Genomic DNA, 25,590 nt, shown 5'->3' with positions numbered 1-25,590 from the left:
TTGAAAGAAAAATGAATCACTGACACATGGAAATTTTCGGACATTATAATGATCCAAAATAATGAAAAAGCTGGTTTAAAGAATGCCATCCTAACTTTCATATTCTCACATATTCCAATAGTGTTTAAGGATAATGAGGCAGAACTTATTCCTTGATTCTTCATAAAGAGTGGTCTCCTAAGACTAATGGCAAGATACCATAGAAGAAAATCAGGTTATATAATTGGCCAGTAATTTAGGATATCTAGCCTTTTTTTCTTTTTAATACTGAATCATATGATTGTTATTTAAAGCAATCCTATCAACTTAATTTTTTAATGATTTTATTTATTTATTTGACAGAGAGATATGGAGCACAGGTAGGCAGAGTGGCAGGCAGTGAGAGAGGGAGAAGCAGGCTCTCTGCTGAGCAGGGAGCCCAAGGCGGGGCTTGACCCCAGGACCCTGCAATCATGACCTGAGCTGAAGGCAGCCGCCTAACCAACTGAGCCACCCAGGGGTCCCTCAACTTAATTTTCTAAAAATATTCCTCCTCCTATATTCTGTGCCTACCTACATTTGGTTATTTAAGCCAGCAGTTATTAACTCAAGCTTGTAGGAGCCTGGAGGTGGAAGAAATGAGTGAAACTAGCTGTGGTAAACTAGACAGCACATGCCTTATCCAAAGAGAAAATATACCAGTTATTGTTGTGAGGAAATATAGGGCCAGTGTTGCCAGATCTTACAAAACTTGAATGCAGGTTGGACTCAATTCATTGGTGGCCAGTTTGTTAAACCTCTGATTTAAATACTGGGTAAGGTCATTATAGTACTGGCAGAAACTACAGAAAATATAATTTATTACTTAAGCATCACTACTTATTTATTTATTTTTAAAGATTTTATTTACTTGAGAGAGAGTGAGAGAGAGAGAGAGGGAGAGAGAGAGAAAGTGCACATGAATGGGGGGAGGGGCAAAGGAAGAGGGAGAAGCAGACTCCCTGCTGAGCAGGGAGCCCGATATGGGGCTCATGACTTGAGCTGAAGGCAGATGCTTAACTGACTGAAAAATATATAAATCACCACTGATTTTTATAGCCAAATCCTAGATAATTCAATCATAGGGAGAAGTAAAGTTGAATATAAATATTTCGTTAAATATGCAAAATATCAACATTAATAAATTTACGATGTAATATTGGGAAAACACTATGCAAAATATAACATAGGGTTAGAATTTAATTAAAAATTAAGTCTTAGTAATGTTTTACTCACCCGAAAAAGATTTTATTTCATTCATCAGCTTTTCCAGATCAACTTTACCTTTAACTGTAAGACAAGGAATATATTGGATAAAAACATGACAATGAGACCAAGAAAATATGTTACATAGAGCAGAAAAACTTAGTAGTATTTATTTGCTCTAGAAAATTTAACCTTTTGCTGGTACACACTTTCAGTTTAAAGTCAGTCATGGGAATGTAATATATAGTATAATGACTATGGTTAATATTGAAATAATAATATTTGAAAGTTGCTAAGAGTAGATCTTAAAAGTTCTCATCACAACAAAAAAAAATTTGTAACTCTATAGTGATGGGTGTTAACTGTGGTGATCATTAACTGTGGTGATCTATATCTATCTATCTATCTACCGATATAATATAGTATATATTGCAACATATATAAATATATAAATAGTGAACATACATAAATAGTGAATCATTATGTTATATACCTGAACTAATATAATATGCCAATTAAAACCTCAATATAAAAAATTACACCTCAATATAAAAAATAGAAACTGGTTTCATACTACACACACATACACACACACACACGAAAACTTAACCTTTTGCTACATCCTTCGTAAGAAGGTAGAAGAGGAAGGATGACAGCTTGAATGATAAGCACAATTATTTCCTGAATACAATTAATATTCCAGCATTTCCAATGTAATGTGCTCAGGAAAGAAAGGTGGCTAATTCTTGTCATTTAGTTTCCAAAGAGTGCTTTTTCTCCCCCCAGCAAAATAATATTCCATGCTGATGAGAATATCTATCTATAACCTAGGAAACATGGTATAAAATGTAGTTAATCATTAATTCAACAAACCTGTGTTTGAGTACCCACAAAGTACCACCAGAATGGCCAGAAAAGTGTATCAATTACAAATAATGTTGCTAATTCTGTGGTGAGAATTTTTGGACCTTATTCTTTGTCTATTAAAGTGCTCCTACACCACTAGTAACTTCTGTATCGATACCAACTACAGGTTAGGCAAAATGGAAAATGTGTGTTGGTTTACCTGGACTTGTACACTTAACCAAGCCTATCATGAAAAAGAGATGGGATCCTTGGAGGGAATTCTAACTTTTAGGCCTGTGTGTGTACATGGGTTACTATGGTTGCCCATTCATCCTTTTCTTTGTCTATCTGGTTTATTACTGGGAAAATTCTGATCCAAGATGAAAGGGCTCTCTGCCATAGGCCATCTACATGGAGGGAATTCTCTTCCATTAAAATATTCCAAGTGCATCTCAGCTGAGGAGGAATCTATTAGTAGGAATTAAGACATCCGTGTGACAAGGGAAATTTTTTTAAGCCAAAGTTGATCATTTTCCTTTACTTATAATGTTATTCTTACTCTTTTGTATTTACTTTAATAAAAACTTGGAAGGGCTTTTGTGAACATGGAGACTGGAGCACGGCTCCAGTCCCTTTTACTACCACCTCAAAGCTGTTTGCCTTTTGAAATTCAAATGTTGACGGTCTTTCTAGGTTGCTGGGGCTATATCAACACCTGGGCTCTGGTTGTGTCCTGGAGGAAAGAATGGGCATGGGGTTCTTTCCGCCCTCAACTAGGGAAACACCAGAGAGATGTCAGAGCACGGGAACCGAACTGGAAAGCAGTAGATCCTGGGAAACGCTTGGCATAGAGAATCCTGAGGACCCTGATGAAGCTCAACAAAGGCCAGTATGAAGGCATTGCAACTCCTCTGACCCCTAAAGACCAAGAAGGAGTAAAACAGGTGGGCAGAAACATTTGTCTTCCTGAGGTGGTGGAAACAGAGAGATGCCAACAGATGCTACCTTCCTTTCTGTAAGTTTGAAAACAATCTGTTATGTGTTGGAATATGTAATATTAAGTGCTAAATAAAGAATCTTGAAATAGAAGGGAAATTATGTAAGAGAAGTTTTAGGAGTTGGTTGTTTGTGAGAATTGAAAAATGTATAGCTGAGGAAGTAGACATTCTAAAGCTCTCATGGTGGGGAGTGGGGGAAATGATGAGAGGAATGAGTATTCTAAAAGTTTCTGCTTATTAGGATTGTGGGGGTGGGGAGTGGGGGGAAGGAATAAAGCTGAAATGAAATATCTGATGGGTAAAGGCATCTTGATGGAGAATAAAGCTGTATTTTGTTGCCAGTAATAATTAAGTTATAGGCAAGTATGACAGTGAATGAGAAGAAATGCAAGAAGTAATGAAATGTGACCCTCCTCTAGAACTTCAAAATTAATTAGGAAGAAAACAAATACAATGAATGACAACTTGAACAAACCAGTAGTAATAAGCATAAGAAAAAAGATAACAATGGTAGAAAATGAATAATAAACATCAAATAAGATAAAATAAATACATGTCCAGTATTATAACAAATCTAAACAAACTGAAATTTCTCATTAAAAAAGGAAAGATTATCAGACGGGTTCCTTAAAAACCCAGCTAAATGATGATTTCACAAAATATATTTCAACCAAATGATAAAGAAGATTGAAAATAAAGGCGTGGGCAAAGATATATGAAGCATATACAAGCAAAAAGAAAGCAGTACTGGCAATTGTTAATAACAAAGTAAAACTTAAGAGTCAAATCATCGAAGAGATGTAGATAAAGAGGGACAGCAAAAGCTATACTTTATGAAGAATATTTTAACAGTCATAAACTTATAAAGCAAAGGGTATTAGTAATTTAAGAAATTTTTTGAAAAGACTTATTTGAGAGAGTGTGTGCGCATGAGTGGGGTGGGGGAGGAGGGAGAGAGAGTCTCAAGCAGACTCTCCACTAAGCACAGAGCATGACATGGGCCTTGATCCCAGGACCCTGAGAACATGACCTGAGCTGAAATCAAGAGCCAGACACCCAACGGACTGAGCCACCCCAGGTGCCCCAGAAGAATCTTATAAAAATTCAATTAAAGTAGGAGAGCTTAACCCTCTTAATAGGAGAAGATCTGTTTTGTAAACAAAATAGAAATAAAGACACAAAGGAATTGAATAATACTACTGATAAACTTGATTTAATATATATAGAAGTCTATGTGCACTCTTTAGAGACTATAAATTATTTTTATATGCCTACAGATTTTTAAAAAATTGATAAAGTACATGGCCATAATGAAAACTTTGATAGAACAGAGATTCTTTTTTTTTTTTAAGATTTTATTTATTTGACAGGGAGAGACACAGCGAGAGAGGGAACACAAGCAGGGGTGGTGGGAGAGGGAGAAGCAGGCTCCCTGCCGAGCACGGAGCCCAATGCGGGTCTCAATTCCAGGACCCTGGGATCATGACCTGGGCCGAAGGCAGACGCTTAACAACTGAGCCATCCAGGCGCCCCAAAATAGAGATTCTTTTTAACATCTCAGTGGCCAAGTTACCTAATAGAACTCCAAGGTTTATATATAATAAAAACTTAAAAGGCTTAAAAAGAAAGTAAGAAATATACTTCTAGATAGTAGATAATCTTTGTATCAATTATAAGTTAGTAGAAAGTAATGATTAGGAAAACTCTTCATATCGAAAACAAAAGGATGTAGTGAAGCTGCATTGAGAAGAAAACATGGCCTTAAACTCCTTCATTTAACAATGAAGCAGAAAGATAAAAAGAAACTAAGTACTCCAAGCAGGCAGGTATGAAAGAGAAACAACCATTCTCCAAGTGGTTGGACAAACAATCAGATAAAAAGTGGACAATTTGAACAGATACTTTATTAAAGAAGTATAAGTGGCTAATAAGCACTTGAAAAAGTACTCAATATCATTAGTCATCTGGGAAATGTAAATCAAGGCCATACTGAGATAGCACCACACGCTAACCAGAAGGACTAAAATTAAAAATAATGATAATCACAAGTGTTGGGTGAAGAGTTGAGCTAAGAGAACCTTCAGAGATTGCTGGTGGGAGTATAAGATAGTGCACTTTGGAGACGTATCTAACAGTTTCTTATAAAACTAAAGACACATTTACCCTAGGATGCAGCATTTCTACTCCTGGTATTGTACCCAAAAGAAAAGTAAACACATGTTCAAAAATATCTCAAACAAAAAAAGTCTTGTACAAGAATGTTCATAGCAGTTTTATTCATGATAGTCAAAAGCTAGAAAAAGCATAGGCCCAACAATAGTAGAAGCAATACACGTGTTGTGGTATATTCATACAATAGAACATTACTCAGCAATTAAAGCAAATTACTGACCCAAGCAACAACATAGACAAATCCAAGACTTGTATGCTGAGTAAAAAGCCGTGGCAGAACATATTTCTTAAGAATGGCTGAGCTACATATTTCCTGTCCCACATGATCTTATTACCATGTGCCTGACACACCTCCCTCCAAGAGCTGAGATGGAGTCTGGGCAGGGTCTTGTGATTGCTTCAATAAGAGCATTTGGTAGAAGCGGTGCTCTGTGACTTCATCACAGTTACAGATTCGGAGAAGAACTGCTCTAAGCTGTCTGCAGCAGACTTTTCTCCATAGGACCCAGGTGAAAGTGAGAGACAGACACATACTGAGACGGCAGCCAAACAGAGCAGGTACACGCTAGCCACATTAAAACAGAACATTAAGGACAGCCATACCTATACTAAGTATCCTTTTTATAAATACTGATGTCACGTATTAGCAAATGTGGCCAGAGTTCAAGCGGAATTGGAGCAATACTTACCAATTCCCCCTACCTTATAGGGAGAAAAAGGGAAGGCTGAGTAAAAAAACAGAGATATCTTGAAATCCTTCTCCAGTTTGCACATAAAACCAGCGAGAGACAGGATGTATTCTTTTTTTGGACCTGAGTTTCTTCCTTAAGCATTTCAGAATGCCTTCTTGATGCCAAACAAGCATTTTTAATGATTATTATAAATAGGCTCATAAAAGTAGTTTTTCCATAGTGTTCAGTGGTATCCAAAATGCTCACCATCAACTGGCAGGTTTTGTGTTACGTCTTTAAGCTCCTTTTCAGTGAGGTCCATGCCCATGTTTCCCAACACTGCATCCACTTTACTGGAATCAATCTTCCCTCCTATGGAAAGAGAGACAGATATACAAGCAGACATTAATGTCCCTAAAATGTGGGATAAACCCTCACCCTCCTGAGGATTATGGTTATCATGTTCATCCAAAGGACCAAAGCCTGATGAGATCTTTACAAGAGGACAGAGTCAATAATAAGAGTTAGGGTTTATTGTTTTTAATCTTCATATAAGCATAGCCAGTCTAAAAACTGAAAGGTGATGGAATGACTTCTCAGAGAATTCTAGTAGGGTGATAATACCTGTGTTTCAAATGGCTATTGTCTCACTTTCATTATATTTATTTTACAGTTGACTTCTAGTTATGTTAAATGATGCTGGTCCCCCATTACCATTTAAAAAATTTTAAATTCAAGTTAAAAGTAAATCAATTTAAATGAAAATATTAATAATAGTACAAATACTGTGTGGATTTGGCAGATATCATGAAGGTGGTATGGGAAACTTGCTTAGACATGACCTTCCTCCTGACTTGCCTCCTGTCTGTCTATTCAGTCCTATGTTCCTTCAACTTCTTAAAGGCTTTCTAGAGCTCTCTTGTTCTCTCTCTCTCTCAGTCTAAACATCAGATTAGTAGTCTCTTGCTGCTGAATAAACTAACTGAAGAGGTGCTAATTTTCCCTTTACTTTTGCTGTGCATCCTGGGCTCTGATACTTTCTTCTTCTGTCAAAGTTTGAGAAATCCCAAGACAGCATGGGAGTTCTTTCCAAGTTACATCATAAGAAATGATCTCGTAAAGAACACACTGATTATAAAAGAAACAAAAGTATGTAATAATGTGTTAGGTATCAGGGTTGACAATTTAATTACAAGGAATTAGTAGAAATGCCAAACATGATCTCAGATTGATTTGTGTTTTATTAAGCTGCTCCCTCACCTTTAAGAAACTTTATACAATCCAGCAACCTTCTTTGGTAGACCTTTCCATCTGTAAGGAAAACACTGTTCAGATCTCAGAAACTTACAATGTGGAACTTCATAGTAAGAAACCAGCAATTTCAGTAAGATATATTTTATGAACTGCCTTAGAAATTTTCTTATTTAGTGGCAAATAATGAAATTATAGGGCATGGGGATACTGACATTTACCATTCTGAAACATATCTTTTCCTTTTCTTTTGCGATATTTTCATTTTCCCCTATTAGATCATGCCTTCTTTTTTCTCATTTATTCTGGCTTAAATTTCAGACCTCTTGATAGACCCAAAGTTATAAAAGATATAACTATAGAAAAGATATAAGTGAACGCTGATGATAGGAGTCATGATGACACTATGGTTGATTCTCAAACTAAAGATTAAATGGCACAGATAAATTTTTCAGATACAATAGAGTCATTTTAAATTACATAACATGGATCATAAGATTATTTCTGACAAGCGATAAGATAGAGACAATTTTAGAAGTTTTTGCTATTTAAAAATATGCTCCTCTGGATGACTATATTTTTATTTGAAATACTCACTATCAACTGGCAGATTTTTCACCAGTTGCGAGAGTTCTTTATCTGTGAGTTCTATTCCCATGTTTCCTAGAACTGTTCCTATGTCGTTGACATCAACTTCCTCTCCTTCAAAAGGACAGAAATAGCAATGTGTGATTTTAAAGAACCATCTAATTATTCTAAATAATGATGAAATCTTCTATTACTGTTAACCCCAACTACTCAATGCAATGAAGTCAAATGAGTCCTATTTGAGTATAGTTATGGCAGAACACTGTTTATTTCCACGACTTTAGTAATAATAGAGGCAAAATAACAGAGTGCATAATAATGCATTTCATAATTTTCTGTTGTGGGAGATTACTAGTAGGTAATAAAACTTTAGTCTCTTTTTATTACACTAACATCTTTTCAATAAATATCTTAACCTGGAAAAAATGAGATCGTAGGACCTAACAAAATGTAGCACTATGTTTTGTTGTTGAAACATTGACAAACCAAAGTCAAAGTCTAGGAAATCAAATTACAATCAGTTTACTAAAAATAGCATAATTTAAAGGGAATAACAGGAAAGAATATAAAATATGTATAAGGAATCAGAATCATATTTATTTGGTAACTTCTTCCTCACCTGTAACAGCTTCTACCTTATCCATCAGGCTTTTCAGATCAACTTTCTTGTAGCCTGTAAGACAAAGTTTAATCAGAGAAAAACAGTAACAAGGACTCAGAAAAAAAAAATACATAGGACAAGAAGTCCTTTTTTTTTTTTAGAAGTCCTTTTTATCTAAGATTTATTGTTCCAGAAGATGACCAAAGCAAATAAACGCATTTACAATAAGGAGCATGATTCAATAGTAAATAATGAATAAAAGCAATCTTAAAAGGCTGTACTAAATAATAAAAATGAAAATTGTGAAAATAAATTTATCTTACCTAATTTAAAAAAAAATTCAGGTTATAATTATAACTATTTCAATAGTTATTCTATAGGGTATAGAATAATTCTTAGGAGAAGCAATGAAGCAACACTGACTTTTACAACTGTGTTGAGATGTTTTTTCTGAGAAAGTTAGGTTATTGTACGCTAGAACATCCTTTTGAACATCGGAATAAAACGTATTAAAAATAACCTTTACAAAAATGATTGACTTTTTCCCAAGTTTCCTTTAAATCTTTTGAAATCCATATTGTTGTATGTTAAACGTCCTCTCTCATTATTATTCATGTAGAATTTTTTTCTTCAATTATTAAATGTTCTAACTTTGCCAGGTCCACATTTGTTAGTGGCTTTGTGTGATCTGGGCAGTCCTTCAACCTTACTTTTACTTACTTCTTGAAATAATGCATGTTTCTCAATATTCGTAAGGAGTATTATCTTATGTTACCACGTGTTGATGCCATGGGCAGATAGAGACTAGTGGTGAGTGATGTTAGAGAGGAGCTGATTACTTAAGTGGTCAATTTAGTGATTCCCTAAACCTAATTGGTAGATAAGAACACAGCCCAAATCCTATCATTTTACCATACCATTTGGATTCATCTTAAATTAAAAACAAAATAAACTGAGTTTTAAAAGTTAGAATTTAAAACATACTTTATGTAACAAATTAAAAAATACATAAGCATATGAAGAAAAGGTAAATGTCCCTTCTTTTACCTCTCCTCAGCTTCATGACTACTTCTGACCATTACTAACAGTTTTGTGTATATCCTTCCAGACTTTTCTTATGCTTATAAAGATAAACTATATATATACTTAAAGATTTTTATTCATTTATTTATTTATTTATTTATTTATTTGACAGAGAGACAGCCAGAGAGAGAGGGAACACAAGCAGGGGGAGTGGGAGAGGAAGAAGCAGGCTCACAGTGGAGGACCCCAATGTGGGGCTCGATCCCATAACGCTGGGACCATGCCCTTAGCCAAAGGCAGACGCCCAATGACTGAGCCACCCAGGCGCCCCTAAACTATATATATTTTTAAAAATTAATAATACTATACATATTGTTGTTAGCTTGTTATAGTGACCACAAAAGAAAGTCATCTCAAAATCCATGAACAGAGAAATGAGGAATGGGTGAATGGATTGGGTTATACCCTGGTTTGATGTCAGCGATATATGGATCAGTGAGAAAAAAACACATCAAAGATCCTATTTTTGTAAAACCAGGCAACAATAATCCCTCCCCTACTCACTAGCACCCATCCCTACCCTGAGATGTATAAAGAAACAGATTACAGGTTTTAAAGCAACAAAAATGAACAGGCTTTTTCCTCCCTGAGCTCTTCTGAAAGCTATTCACATGGCTTCTGGCAACAAATAATTTGACCTTTTAAACAGTCACAATTAATCTTGCAAGCTCAACATCTGTTTAAAATCTCAGTGTTTTCCATAATGCTCACCGCTCAGAAGCTCCTTTATCAGATCGAGTTCCTGCTCTGTAAGATTGACCTCCATGGCTTCTAAAACAGGATCCAGTTTATTTACATCAACCTTCCCTCCTCAAAAACATGAAAGGAAAAGGGAAAAGATGTAATGATTATAAAACATTTAGAAAAATTCAAAAACACATATTATTATCTTCAACAAACAGGCATTACTGTTTTTCCCCCAGCTTTATTGAGATATAATTGACATATAACATTGTATAAGTTTAAGGTGTACAATGTAATGATTCGATATATGTATACTACAAAATGATTACTACAGTAAGGTCAGTTAACACATCATCATCTCACATAGTTACACTGTGTGTGTGTGTGTGTATGTGTGTGTGTGTGTAGTGAGAACATTTAAGATTTACTCTTTTAGTAATTTCCACAAATAAAATACAGTATTGTCAACTATAGTCACCATGTCATACGTTATATCTCCAGAGTTTACTCCTCTTATAGCTGGAAGTTTGTATCCTTTGACCAACTTCACCTGTTCCCTTCCCCATCCCCCTGGCTCGGACAACCACAAATCAGCTCTGTTTCTATAAGTTTGGTTTTGTTTAGATTCCACATATAAGTGATATCATATAGTATCACATCATATTGTTTTTTTCTGAGTTATTTCACTTAGCATAAAGTCCTCAAGATTCATCTGTGTTGCTGTAAATGGCAGGATTTCCTTCTTTTTTACAGCTGAACAATATTCTACTTACATATGTATGTATGTGTGTGTGTGTGTGTGTGTGTATATGTGTGTGTGTGTGTATCTCCTATTTTCTTTATTCATTCATCTGTCCATAGACACATTATTTCTGTGTCTTGGGTGTTGTAAATAATGCTGCAATGAACACAGGGGTGCAAATATCTCTTTAAGATAGTAATAGTTGTTACTGTTACATGAATATATACTGCTAAAAGAGAATGATTTCATAATCTAGTATAACTACTAAAATTTTCAGGCAAAGAACAAAACTACAATAGATTTGCACAATTCTCTACAAGCAGAGTTACAATTTAAAGAGTTAAAAGTTAGAATTAGAACATGTTTCCTCAAATGTTAAACATACAGGCCCAGGAAACAGGGGGACAGGGCTATGCAGCTGTAACTAAAAAGCGCTAATCAATAATCTCCACAGAGAAACAGAGATTGTATTTGTTGCCAAACTCTTACTCTTAAATTATTTTCTCTGCTCCTGCTTACATTTTGGAATAAATACTAAATCTTCCTCTCTCCTTTCTACCTTCCTCCCTCCTCCCCCCTTCCTTCCTTGCTTCCTTTCTTCCCTCCTTCTTTCCTTTCATCTTTATTTCTGTTCCAATGTTTCTTCAGAGAAAGCTTGAAAAACACAATCCAGTAGAGAACTTTCATCGATGATAAAGTTAGGATTATTACCAGGAAAAACACAGATGTGACACATGCAGCAAAATAAAGTGTTATAATCTTTGATATAAATTTAATGCTAACTACAGAGAGAGCCCAAATGTCCTTCAACTGATGAATTGATAAAGATGTGGTATACATATACATCCCCTTCCCCCCGCAGACACACAGAGGAATATTACTCAGCCATCAAAAAGAATGAAATCTTGCCATTTGCAACAATGTGGATGGAACTAGAGTGTATTATGCTAAATGAAATAAGTCAGAGAAAGACAAATACCATATGATTTCACTCATATGTGGAATTAAGAAACAACAGATGAACATAGGGGAAGGGAAGGAAAAATAAAATAAGATAAAAACAGAGAGGGAGGCAAACCATAAGAGACTCTTAACTATAGAGAACAAACTGAGGGTTGATGGGGGGAGGAAGGAGGGGGATGGGCTAGATGGGTGATGGATATTAAGGAGGTCACTTTTTGGGATGAGCACTGGGTGTTATACATAAGTGATGAATCACTAAATTCTACTCCTGAAACCAATATTATATTATATGTTAATAAACTTGAATTTAAATAATATTTTAAAAATTTAATGCTTAAGGATATTTCATAGGCCTCCTCTTTGTGTTTCTTACTCACTTTTATTATATCTCACATCTCTCAGCAACCTGTTTCGAAACACCTTTTCATGAGCTGTAAGAAAATGTACAATTCAGATCTCTAGAAAATTGATATGGAGATTCACCAAAACATTATAAATTATATGATTGTAGAAAGATACATTTCAATTATTTGCTTTAAAATTAATCTATTTTGTAGTTACACAAAATGGACATTTAAAAATACAGGTGTTTTCCACAGTGACAAACTTACCCTTCTTTGGAATTAGAGACATTTATTAAACTCTCTCATGGTGCAATTCTAAAAAATACATTAAAATATTTGTTTTTATTCCACTGATGTCCTATTTCTCTTTCATTGCTTTTCATTGCTGTTATTGTGAAACTATTGCTGATCTGAGGGGGTAGTATTAGTCATTTGGACAACTATACGGCAATGTAGTGATGAATCTCCAATTGTGTTTGAAGAGGTAATGACAGAATTTCTTTTCAAGTCAGAAGTGCCTTTCTATTAATTTATGGCTTTTTTAAAAAGACAAAACTATACTATTAAAAGATTAAGAATGACTCACATTGACCTATAAAATCAAGTTCCCTGGAAGGCATGTTGGCATTTATGTGGCATTTACTTACCATCAATGGGCAGTGTTTTCAGCAGGTGCTTGTGTTCCTTATTTGTAAGTTCAATCCCCATGTCTTTCAGAATATTTTGTAGGTCCCTTGAATCAATCTTTTCTCCTTTGAAAAGATGGAATAGTTACAGGTTAAAATATGAAGGGACAATCTAATTATTTAAAACCATCTAAACATATACTTTTGCTGTTGTAGTCTTTTCTCTAATACCAGAATGAAAAGGAAAGGCAGAGTGAAAGATTTCCTGATAAAAAGAGTCAAATGGTGGGGCTACTGGGTGGCGCAGAGGTTGCCTTCGGCTCAGGGCATGATCCTGGTGTTATGGGATCGAGCCCCACATCAAGTTTCTCCGCTATGAGCCTGCTTCTTCCTCTCCCACTCCCCCTGCTTGTGTTCCCTCTCTCGCTGGCTGTCTTTATCTCTTCAAATAAATAAATAAAATCTTTTAAAAAAAAGAGTCAAATGGTAAATAAAAAACAGAATTCGTCCCTTAATAATGGTAAATAGGAAGGGGCACCTGGGTGGCTCAGTCAGTTGTGTCTGCCTTCAGTTCAGGTCATGATCCCAGGGTCCTGGGATTGAACCCCACCTCGGCTGTGTGCTCAGCAGGAAGTCTGCTTCTCTCTCTCCTGCCCCTCCCCTCACTTGTGCTCTTTCCCTCTCTCTCAAATAAATAAAATCTTTTAAAAAATAGTAAATAGAATGTATTCCTAACACTGAGAATAATATCACATAGTGTAGAAGCAAATCTGGTCATATAATTATCCAGAAATAAAGTCAAGAGATGGTTAATATAATATACAATTAATAAACTATGACATATTTTATTTTGTTAAAACTACGTGATTAGCTGTTGGCAATGGACTTATTTTTTTTAATGCTCCACTCTGCTTTTACTATGTCCACCTAGTTTTTGGGTCTATAAAAGTACCAGCCAGATACTTTCATTGAAAAAAAAACATCAAAGAATATAAGACTTATTATGAAAAAATTATCCTTTGTTTTACTTATAAACCCAGATAATGTTAGATTAAGCTGATCAGTAGATGCAAATATTTATCAAAATTAATACTGAAAATATGTGAATTTATAAGCCACTAATATAATTTTGAGAACACACTTTTAAAATTTTTAGTGTAAATCATGATTTATTGCAAATCATTTATAACAAATTCTTACCTGTAAAAGCTTTCACTTCATCCTCCAAAGTTTTCAGAGCAACTTTATTATCAACTGCAACAAAAAACCGTAACTTGAAGCTCATAAAATGATGTAAAATAGCAAAAGAATACCCCCCTCCTCTTCAGATTATAACAGCACTTAAGTGTCCTGGGTAACTTATTAAGCACTTTAAAGAGTCATTTAATAAATTTTTACTCAGAATATATTATAAGCCTAAGTAGAAGAAAAATTTTAAAATATTAAAAATATACTTATTTCAAAAATGTGAATTTGACTTTCTATTTCATAAAATATCAAATCTTGAATTTGATGATGAAAAGATGGGATTCAAAAGTGGCTTTCTTATTCTCAGAATTGGGAAGACTGTGACCGTGCCACCTGGGTCCAAATACTACATTCCCGACTTCTTTGTGTTATTGTCTCATCTCCAATCTTGACATCTTCTGCATAAAAAGTTCCCTTATCCCATTCCTCTCATTGCTAAAGGTACATAAAACCTAAAGCTCAAAATCCAATGGTATCTCATATGCTCACCACTGATTGGCAGGTTTTGTTTCAGATCTTCAATTTCCTTGTCAGTGAGCTTGATTCCCATGTTGCCTAGAACGGTTTCCAAGTTCTTGATGTCAATCTTCCCTTAATCAGAAAGAGAAAGGCCTGTGAGGAAAATTTAGTGACTCTAAAAAAGTTATTTTTAAGATTAAAATTTTCTAGAGAAGATGGGTCTTTCTACCAAGAAATAAAACTAAAATGTTATTACCAAAACATGGATACCACAAAGTCCAACTCTAGACAAATATTTATAATAAGGAGTACAGTAACAGAATCAACATGGCAATTAAGGTGAATGGTAAAATATAGTTACTGTTCCAACAGGAATTCTAGTTTTATAGTGACTTTGTACTCACCTGTAATAGCTTTCACTGCTTCCATCAACTTGGGCAGATCAACATTCCCATTTGCTACATAAGTCCAAAAGAGACATATAATCAACGACATGAGTTTAGAAAAAGATACAAATTATTCATATAGTATAAAGTCCAGCTCAATTTGACTCACATCCTAATTTTAATTGACACTCCTTTAAACAGAAGATAACCAGATGCTTTATTGCCTTCTCTAGTGCTCACCATCAACTTGTAGTTGTCCTGACAATTCCGCAAATTCCTCTTCTGTGAGCTTCATTCCCATATTTTCCAAATTAGTGTGGAGGTTATTCTTTTTCATCTTCCCATCTTAGGAAAGAGATAGTGAAGCAACATTTGAAAAAAAAAAGTTATATATAGCAAAATGAAAAAAAATTTTTTAGTTAAACTATTAACTTTAATGACCACATACCATTAAAACAAGAGACAAAACATAAAATATATTTCATGCCTCTGTTATCATCACATTTCAACAAGACTGAAACACCAAACAGATTTGTTCACTTGAAGACCCAAAGAGAAAGTCAAGAGAGTCAGAATTAGAATCGTATTTCCTTTAGTCTATTGTTGTTGACAAGCCTACTTAATAGAACAGAGTTAAGGGGCTTGAACAAATAGAACTGCAGACCACTAACTTAAATACTCGGCACAAAAAGTTGGGTTATTTTTGTTTACTGACTTGACATATTAGTTATCATCGTTTTTTGTTTGTTTGTATTTGCTAGGATTGATTTTTCTTTTTGAGAAAGAGTTGAAAAAAATCTAAGATGATACTGTACTTCTTGCCAGAAGAAAGTGTATATTAACAGCAGATAAAATGTACTTATGCTGAAAGAGTCATAAGTGAAAACTTACATAGGGCCAAGATTCATGCTTGAATGATGTATCTGGAGAACCTAGATAATATTCCTTATAATTTTGTTTCTTACTTACCTTTGAGAGACTTCATAGCCTTCAGTAATCTGTTACGATATAACTTTCCATTGGCTGTAAGAAAAGTCATAATTCATGTAATGGCAAAATGAATATGAGATTCACAAAAATAGCATGAATAGAATAATTTCATTAACAGAAAATTTAGTCTTTTATCAATATAACAAAATCAACTGTATTTCTATGCTGTTGCGATGAGCAAACCAAAAAGGAAACTAAGAAAGCAACTCCATTTACAAGAGCATCAAAAATAAAAAAATGCTTAAGAATAATTTAACAAAAGAAGTATGAAACTTATACTCTGGAAACTATAAAGCATTGTAGAAAGAAATTAAAGAAAACCTAAATAAATGAAAAGACATCCTATGTTTATGGATTGGAAGGTTTAATATTGTGAATATGGCAGTACTCCCCAAATTGATCCATGGATTCAATGTAATCTTATTAAAAAATTCTAGCTGGTTTATTTGCAGAAATTGAAGAGATGATCCTAATATTCATATGGTAAAGCTGGGCCCTAAATAACAAAAATAATCTTGAAAAGGAAAAAGAAGTGGGGGACTCATACTTTTCTTTTTAAAGATTTATTTATCTATTTGAGAGAGCACACTCACTTAGGAGTGTGCGTGGGGAGAGGGGCAGAGGGAGAGAATCTCAGGCAGGCTCTTTGCTGAGTGCAGAGCCCCATATAAGGCTCAATCCCACAACCCATGAGATTATGACCTGAGCTGAAAGCAATAGTTGGACACTTAACCAAATGAGCCATCTAGGGACCCCACACACTTCTCATTTTAAAAACTACAGTAATCAAGACAGTGGGGTACTAGCATAAAAGTAGAGATATAGATCAATAGAATAGAATTTAGAATCCAGGAATAAACCTTCCAATTTATGATCAATTGATTTGTGACAAGGGTTCCAGCACCATTCAATGAAGAAAGAATAATCTTTTCAACAAATGATGCTGGGACAACTGGATATTCATGTGCAAAGAGAATATTCTTTTGGATCCCTATCTCACACATATACAAAAGTTAACTCAAGATGGGGCACCTGGTTGGCTCAGTCAGTTAAGCATCTGACTCTTGATTTTGGTTTGGGTTGTGGTCTCAAGGTCATGAGATCAAGCCCCACATCAGGGTCTGTGCTGGGTGTGAAGCCTGCTTGGAATTCTCTCTCTCCCTCTCCTTTTGCCTCTGCTCACACTCTCTCTCTATAAAAATAAATAAATAAATAAATAAATAAATAAATAAATAAATAAATAATTAACTCAAGATGGATCAAAGATATAATTATAAATGTGGGTTGGGGGAGGGCAGAGGCAGAGGGAGAGAATCTCAAGCAGACTCTGCACTGAGTGTGGAGCCAGACACCAGGCTCCTTCCCAGGACCATGAGATCATGACCTGAGCTGTAATCAAGAGTCGGAGGCTTGGGGCGCCTGGGTGGCACAGCGGTTAAGCGTCTGCCTTCGGCTCAGGGCGTGATCTCGGCATTATGAGATCGAGCCCCACATCAGGCTCTTGGACTATGAGCCTGCTTCTTCCTCTCCCACTCCCCCTGCGTGTTCCCTCTCTCGCTGGCTGTCTCTATCTCTGTCGAATAAATAAATAAATCTTTAAAAAAAAAAAAAGAGTCGGAGGCTTAACCGACTTAGCCATCCAGGCACCCATCTTCCTTACGATTTCTTTCCTTCCTTTTCTTTTCTTTTCTTTTCTTTTTTTTTAGATTTTATTTATTCGATACAGAGAGAGAGAGAGAGAGCGCATGTGCGCGCACAAGCAGGGGGAGCAGCAGGCAGAGGCAGAGGGAGAAGCTTGCTCACAAGTAGGGAGCCTGATGCAGGGCTCGATCCCAGGACCCTGGGATCATGACCTGACCCAAAGGCAGGTGCTTAATGACTGAGCCACCCAGGTGCCCCCCTTACAATTTTCTTAATAACACTTTCTTTTCTCTAGCTCACGTATTGTAAAAGTATATAATACATATAGCATACAAAACACATACTAAGGGACTGTTCATGTTATCTGGTAAGGCTTCTGGTCAGTAGCAGGCAATCAGTAGTTAAGTTTTTGGAGAGTCAAAAGGTATACGTGGATTTTCATCTGCACAGGGGTCAGTGCTCCTAACCCGTGTTGTTCGAGGGTCAACTGTACAAATACGTAACAGGATAGGGATGAGCCTTGAAAATATTGTGCTAAGTGAAACTAGTCACAAAGGACCACATATTATATGATTCTATTTATGTGGAATGTTCAGAATAGGAAAACTGATGGAGATAGAAAATAGATTAGTGGTTGCTCAGGGCCGAAGGGGATGGAGAAATTGGGAGGTGACTGTCAATGGGTATGGGGTATCTTTCCAGGATAATAAAGACGTTCTAAAATTGATTGTGGTGATGAATAAACAATTTTGTGAATACATTAGAATTCACTGAGTTGTATACTTTGTTGGGTTAACTGTATGGTATGTGGATGATATCTCAGTAATTCTGTTAAAAATATTTTACCCAAAATTTTCATCTCTATATAACAATGAAATTAAGGAAGAGAAGCCTTTTTCAATATGATAAACTTGTCCACTTGAGGGGGCCTACTATATTGCATAACTATATCTCCCCTTTTTTCTTTCTTTTTTTTTTTTAAAGAGGAGGTGTTTTATTTATTTATTTGACCGAGAGAGAGCACAAGCAGGGGGAGCGGCAGGCAGAGGGAGGAGCAGACTCCCCGCTGAGCAGGGGGCCCAGTGTGGGACTCCATCCCAGGACCCTGGGATCGTGACCCAAGCCAAACGCAGCTGCTTAATGACTGAGCTACCCAGGTGCCCCCTTTCTTTTCTTTTTAATTCTGACTTTTATCTTTAATTTCTTCCACTGCTCTCTTATCTCTTTCTCTTTCTTATGGTATAAGCCCGGAAGGGCAACAGTAGACATTTGTTAGCTCTGATGGCAACTTACATCTGAGGAATTGCTTGGCTTCTAAAATAAACTCTAAATGACACTTACAGTTTTTATATGTAGCTTACATTTTAGTTTTTAAAAAAAATGTTCTATCATGTTTCAGAAGAAATTAAAATTTTCATGCAGATCCTCAAAAATCCAAGTTCCCTGGAAGCTTCCATAGACACTTGTATGACTCACCATCAATTGGCAGCATTTTCTGCACCTTCTCTCGTTCCTTATCTGCAAGCTCAATTCCCAGATTTCCCAGAACATTTTTTAGATCACTTGACTCAATCTTCTCACCTTTGAAAATAGGAAATTTGGTATACATATTCATTTCACATAGCAGTAATTATTTCTAATGTAAAAGTTATTTCAGGATATCATCTCCTTGTTTCAGATTGAAGAATAAAGTAAAAATGAAACATTTTCAACTACAAAATCAATGTAGATGTTAGGTCAAATTTTTTCCTTAATATGACCAAGAGAGTTTCTTCTAAAATCAGGGGCAGACTACTTTCAGGATAAAATTTGATCTATTAATTGAAAAAATAGATGCTTACATGAATTTTTCTTTGGAAAAGTATTTTAATTAAAAAAATAAGAATTATATGATAAATACAATGAAGACATTACCTCAATCAATTTTAGGCTCCACTCTGATTTGCTGTGTCATTCTATACTGTGGTTATTAAACACTCGGGAAGTGAATTACATTATTGAAAAAAACAACAGAGATTACAGAACTTGAAAGCAAGAGATAGTACAGTAATTTCATTGTAGAAACAGATAATTTTATGCAATATACAAAACGCCAGAGACAAATACTTCATTAATAAATATAGAGAAATACCAGAATTTATAAGTCAACAATGGAGTACTAGGAAATACCAGGAAAAAACAAAATTTAATGTAGATATTGGATAATGTAGATAATTGGAATCCTAGTTTTATGGATTTTCACCTATTTTCACTCACCTGTAAAATCTGTGATGTTTTCCATCAGTGTTTCTAGAGGAATTTTCTCATCAACTACAGAAGATCAAAATCATTATATTATATTATATTATATTATATTATATTAATCTCATATATTATGAGATACAATACAAAAGTTTGTGGAAAAACATAGGAACAACTATAATAGTTGCACTTACTATGTGTCAGGCCCCATCCTAATTGTTTTTATTTATTTAACAAATATTTTTGAACATACTTTCCAGATTATTATTCTCCCCAGTTTTTATTTTAAGACAAGCATGAATAAGAAGAAAATCCTAAACATGAAAACCATACAATTGCAATGATGCAATTTGGCCTATAATATCTCAAGTTTATTTGGGTTAGTAAGAGGAAGTTATTCAGAAGTGAGTGTGTCAAAAGAATACTGCATTCTTGCATTCAAACTTGGAAAGACTACTAACTTTGATACTTGTAAAGAGAATGAAAGTCACACATATCACATATATAAAAAACTGTTTTAACTTTGACTTTGTTAACTGGATACTCACCAACTCAAATGACATTCTCTGTGTTTTAGTCATTGCTATACTGTATCGCCACACAGCTCTTGGGCCTTCCCTTCCCTTTATGGAAAAGGACGTTTCTTCCCTCAAAGGTTCTTTTAACTAAACTCTCTCCAGAGTTAACCAGTGTATCTGATAACATGCTTACCACCAACATGCATGTTTTCAGCCAGATCTTTAAGTTCCGTATCTGCAAGCTTGATCCCCAGGTTGTTCAGAATGGTGTCCAGGTTGTTGATATTGACCTTCCCACCTAAGAAAAATAACAGTCCATAAAGAATATTAAATGACTCCAAAAGAGAAGTTCTTACACTCTTCTGATACACTGTATCCTTTTTAATTTCTTAAGCAGATCATTCCTCACAAAATTTGCACACTGTTTCAGAAAAGTTATATACTCACTAAAGCCTATTCAAGGATTCCCTCAAAGTCTACTACTTACCTAAAGTAAAGAATATTTGCTCTAAAATAAGCATAATATAAAAAGAATAATTTGGGGAAATTGCTACTTTTTTCTGGTGGCAATACACTTCCCATTCACTAACAAAATATATCTGTCCATTTAAAAAAATAAAGTGAAAAAAGTAAGTTAATTAATGTTCAACAATTTTAGCACAGAGACTAAATATTTTAGGCCCTCAACTACAAAGTTAGAATTAAGGCTACTTCCCTTGAGACTTGTCTTGCAGACCAGCCTACACAAACACAAGGTTTTAAAGGGCATTCAGTACTGAAATTAGTTTGAGAAAGAGAGCAAGGTACAGAAATGGAGGCTCAGAGCATAGACAAGTCCCTCAAGAAGTGGGTGAGAAAAATAAGAAAGAGATTGAGTTGTGGCCAATAGGGGTGTGAAGAGTTTTAGTTTGCTTATTTTATAGGATGGGATATCTGAGGAGGAAGGGGTACTCCTCATTCATCCTTTGATACTAGGATGGGTGTGCTTAAAGATACCCGTAAAGGTAGGGACTGCGGATAGAAAGCTGAAGGCTATCACTCTTGCTAGCCTCAATTTTCTTAGTGAATAAAAAAATATCTGGTGGGAAAAAAATAAATGGTGTTCAATAAATGCTCAGGGAATTCTGGTACTGGAGGTAAACATTCTTTAGTTCTAAACAATTGTAGGTTGACCTTTGATGAATGAACTTCCAGTTTAGTTTCTTCTGCTATTTATTAAATTCCCTGAATCACTGCTAATCATTTCTATATTTTTATGCTATGCAAACTTGAAATTTGATATTTTTCTTCCTGATAATTTGGAAAATGACAAGAAAGTATGGTGCTTTACTTCTGAGATAGAAGATGAGATTATCTGCTAAAATAAAGATTAAGCTCTAAAAAAGTATACATTTGCAATCAGTATATATGACAGATGGCAGCAAATTCATATTTCAGAAACCGTATAAAGTGAAGATCTCATATTCCTTTACATTCTCATTATGTTTCTCACTCACCTTTAAGAGACTTCACACCTTCTAGCAACCTGTTCTTAAAGACTTTGTTATCATCTATAAAAAAGGGCACAATTAAGGTCATAGAGAAATGTGTGGCTTTTCACTAAAATTATTTTTAGTAAAATTGAGATTATCATGATTTACTCTAGAAATTTCCTCCATTAAAATAAACTTTGAGAGAAAATTAGGGAAAATTTATAATACGGTAAATCTACCCAAAATTTAGCACACAAGGCACCCTATAATACGCGCAACTTTTTTGGTAATAGCACGTCTCACCTTTTATCCCCTCCATTTAACACCCCTCTTTCCCATGTCTACTTCCCACAATGGCCTGTAGCTAATCTACAAGGTAAGGGTAGCCTCAGAAATGTATTCCCATCAGTGATATGAGTCAACATGATGGGGATGCTTAGCCCAAAACTGAAAGTTAAACTGCATAGATGGAAATTTCCCTCAGGAGTAAGTGAACATTTAAATTATTTTGAGATGGGCATTATTTGTTTATTTATTTATTTTTGCATCTTAGCAAATGGGGATAGTTTGAGTTTTAAAAAAAGCTCAAAAGTAAACAAAACAAATGAAGGTAGAGGGAAAAAAGAGAGCAAGAACAAGAAACAGACTCTTAACTATAGAGAACAAACTGATGGTCACCAAAGGGGAGGTGGGTGGGGGGAAGGGTGAAATAGTTGATGGGGATTAAGGAGTGCGCTTGTGATGAGCACAGGGTGATGTACGGAAGTGTTGAGTCACTAAATTCTACACCTGAAACTAATATTACACTGTATGTTGACTAACTGGAATTTAAATAAAAATCTTTTTAAAAAGCTTAATAAAACCCTTTAAGGTCACATCAATATTTGAAATGCTTACCATTGAAAGGCAGATTTTTCATCAGCTTCAAACGTTCCTTATCTGTGAACTCTATTCCCATGTTTTTCAGAATAGTTTTCACATCTTTGGCATCGACCTCTCCTCCTTAAAAAAGGCAGACATCATTACATACATGCATTTAAAGGATCACCTAAGGATTCGAAATAGGGAAAATCAATCTATGGCTACGTAGCTTGAATATGTATAGAATAAAGAACGAAGGCCAATGAGACCTCTCCAAGTATACTGACTATGACATTCACAGAAAAAGAATTCGATCTCTAAATGCTAACAAAAGAAGTCACAGTCATATTGACAATGGCAAGGGAACTCTGAACCCAGAAATTTACATTATGTATCTGTCTATTCAATTAGAATTATTATAAATTATTTATTCAAATAATTGTATCAACTAAGGTAAGATCTGTTAGTCTCATTTTTGTAAGTTTTCTATAATCGTTACCAAAATTTTACTTCATATATTATTTTACTAATATAGAGTTGGCTGTTCTAAAAGAAAGAAGAACAAAACATATAAATAAAAAATATACCAGAAAATAAATGAATTGCTAGTAATTTAATGAATAAGAAATAAATGCCATAATTAAATGGCAATTGAGGGGAAATGATAAAATATAATTACTATAAATACTAAATCTCTTGGATTGATAATTTCTCGCTTGCCTGTAGTAGCTTTTACTCCATCCATCACCTCTTTCAGACCAACCATCCCGTTACCTACAAGAAAAGGCACAATGCAAATAATATCAGAAGTGGAGAACGCAAATTTAAGACATATATTTTGTGGAAACAATTCCATGAAAAATTCCCTATATTTTCATTTTACTTGAGACCATTTATTAAATGCCTGGATCTCAGGGAGTTAAAATGATCTTCATTAATATAAAGGTCTCTTATGTCTTAGAAACTGGGTCAGGAAAATTGTGCTCTTCCTAGTGTTTTGGATGCCATTATAAACCATAGTTGAAGATACTACTGGAGTTGGCCAGGTGTTCTGGAAATATTACTTCATGTACCAACAAACAGCTGAGGAAAGGACCATTAATCTAGCTTGGTATGTTCTAAGATTGCTTCCTGCAGGAGATAATGCATGAACTATATTAATGTATCAGAGCAGTTGATCTGAAATATGGACGGATTAAAAAGACTTCACACGGAGAAGCTGAGAAAAGGGAAAAATAGAGGGGTATCATGCTATGTGTGTGAAACTACAAATAGTTCAACATGGCTTGAACAGAAGGAAAATGAGAGAAGATATATCCAGACAGGCAGATGGAGATTGAAGGTCTCATGCACTATGATAAGAATCTTTGAATTCATTTTAGAGTGAAGATTTCAGAAGACAGAAGGAGAGATAGAAGAATGGGCCTGTTGACTTCTCTATAAATAGATTTCATATTCCTATTATTTTGCTTTCTTATTATCTAGACCTATTAGAATCCCAACAGTACCATTTGCAATTCTTGGTATATATAGGGGAGGGTGATGCTATTTTAGATTAATTATAATGAAGATCCAAGACTTACTATGACTTTATTTTTTATTATGTTCAGTTAGGCACTGTATAGTACATCATTAGTTTTTGATGTAGTGTTCCATGATTCATTAGTTATGTGTAACACCCAGTGCACATCACAGCATGTGCCGTCCTTCATACCCATCACCCTGTTACCCCCTCCCTCGCTCCTCTCCCTCTGAAACCCTCAGTTTGTCTCCTGGGGTCCATAGTCTCTCATGGTTGTTCTTCCTCTCTGATTTCTCCCCCTTCAGATTTCCCTCCCTTCCCCTATGGTCCCCATGCTATCGCTTGTGCTCCACATATGAGTGAAATCATATGATAATTGTCTTTCCCTGCCTGATTTACTTCACTCAGCATAATCCCCTCCAGTTTCACCCATGTTGATGCAAATGGTGGGTATTCACCCTTTCTGATGGCTGAATAATATTCCATTGTATATATGGACCACATCTTCTTTATCCATTCATCTGTTGAAGGGCATTTCGGCTCCTTCCACAGTTTGGCTATTGTGGCCATTGCTGCTATGAATATTGGGGTGCATGTGCCCCTTCTTTTCACTACATCTGTATCTTTGGGGTAAATACCTACTAGTACAATTGCTGGGTCGTAGGATAGTTATATTTTTAACATCTTGAGGAGACTCCATACTGTTTTCCAGAGTGGCTGTATCAACTTGCATTCCCACCAACAGTGTAAGAGGGTTCCCCTTTCTCCAAGCTTTTCCCTTAAGGTCAGGAACACAACAGGGATGCCTACTCTCACAACTATTGTTCAATATAGTGCTAGAAGTCCTAGCCTCAGCAATCAGACAACAAAAAGAAATAAAAGGCGTCCAAATTGGCAAAGAAGAAGTCAAATTCTCTCTCTTCGCAGATGACATGATCCTTTATGTGGAAAACCCAAAAGACTCCACCTCCAAATTACTAGAACTCATACAGCAATTCAGCAATGTGGCAGGATACCAAATCAATGCACAGAAATCAGTTGATTTTCTGTACACTAACAATGTAACTGTAGAAAGAGAAATTAAGGAATCGATTCCATTCACAACAGCAACAAAAACCATAAGATACTTAGGAACAAACCTAACCAAAGAGGTAAAGGATCTATACTCAAGAAACTACAGAACACTTACAAAAGAAATTGAGGAAGACACAAAAAGATGGAAAAGCATTCCATGCTCATGGATTGGAAGAATAAACGTTGTTAAAATGTCTATCCTGACCAGAGCAATTTACACTTTCAATGCCATCCCTATTAAAATACCCTCGGCATTATTCAAAGAACTGGAACGAACAATCCTAAAACTTGTATGGAACCAGAAAAGACCCCGGATTGCCAGGGGATTGTTGAAAAAGAAAACCAAAGCTGGAGGCATCACAATTCCAGACTTCAAGCTATATTA

The 25,590-nt window shown here is 35.3% G+C and overlaps 1 protein-coding gene across 1 annotated transcript in view; it reads right to left on the bottom strand.

Moving 5' to 3' along the window:
* Positions 1-25,590, bottom strand: part of EFCAB3 (EF-hand calcium binding domain 3) — a 337,832-nt gene that overhangs the window by 150,394 nt on the left and 161,848 nt on the right. The window contains exons 66-84 of the mRNA XM_034640938.1: positions 23,330-23,383; positions 22,646-22,750; positions 21,773-21,826; positions 20,470-20,574; positions 19,774-19,827; positions 18,994-19,098; positions 15,856-15,909; positions 15,127-15,231; positions 14,905-14,958; positions 14,531-14,632; positions 13,994-14,047; positions 12,815-12,919; positions 12,201-12,254; positions 10,146-10,244; positions 8,370-8,423; positions 7,760-7,864; positions 7,172-7,222; positions 6,179-6,283; positions 1,255-1,308 (exon numbers count right to left, since the gene is read on the bottom strand). Of these exons, the coding sequence (XP_034496829.1) occupies positions 1,255-1,308; positions 6,179-6,283; positions 7,172-7,222; positions 7,760-7,864; positions 8,370-8,423; positions 10,146-10,244; positions 12,201-12,254; positions 12,815-12,919; positions 13,994-14,047; positions 14,531-14,632; positions 14,905-14,958; positions 15,127-15,231; positions 15,856-15,909; positions 18,994-19,098; positions 19,774-19,827; positions 20,470-20,574; positions 21,773-21,826; positions 22,646-22,750; positions 23,330-23,383 (1,473 nt within the window). The remainder of the gene's footprint in view (positions 1-1,254; positions 1,309-6,178; positions 6,284-7,171; positions 7,223-7,759; positions 7,865-8,369; positions 8,424-10,145; positions 10,245-12,200; positions 12,255-12,814; positions 12,920-13,993; positions 14,048-14,530; positions 14,633-14,904; positions 14,959-15,126; positions 15,232-15,855; positions 15,910-18,993; positions 19,099-19,773; positions 19,828-20,469; positions 20,575-21,772; positions 21,827-22,645; positions 22,751-23,329; positions 23,384-25,590) is intronic.

Source organism: Ailuropoda melanoleuca, chromosome 13 (genome assembly GCF_002007445.2).
Source record: "Ailuropoda melanoleuca isolate Jingjing chromosome 13, ASM200744v2, whole genome shotgun sequence".
Classification (NCBI taxonomy): Eukaryota; Metazoa; Chordata; class Mammalia; order Carnivora; family Ursidae; genus Ailuropoda; species Ailuropoda melanoleuca.
Note: the sequence above shows the minus strand (reverse complement) of the source record. Positions and strands in the feature narration are given on the sequence as shown.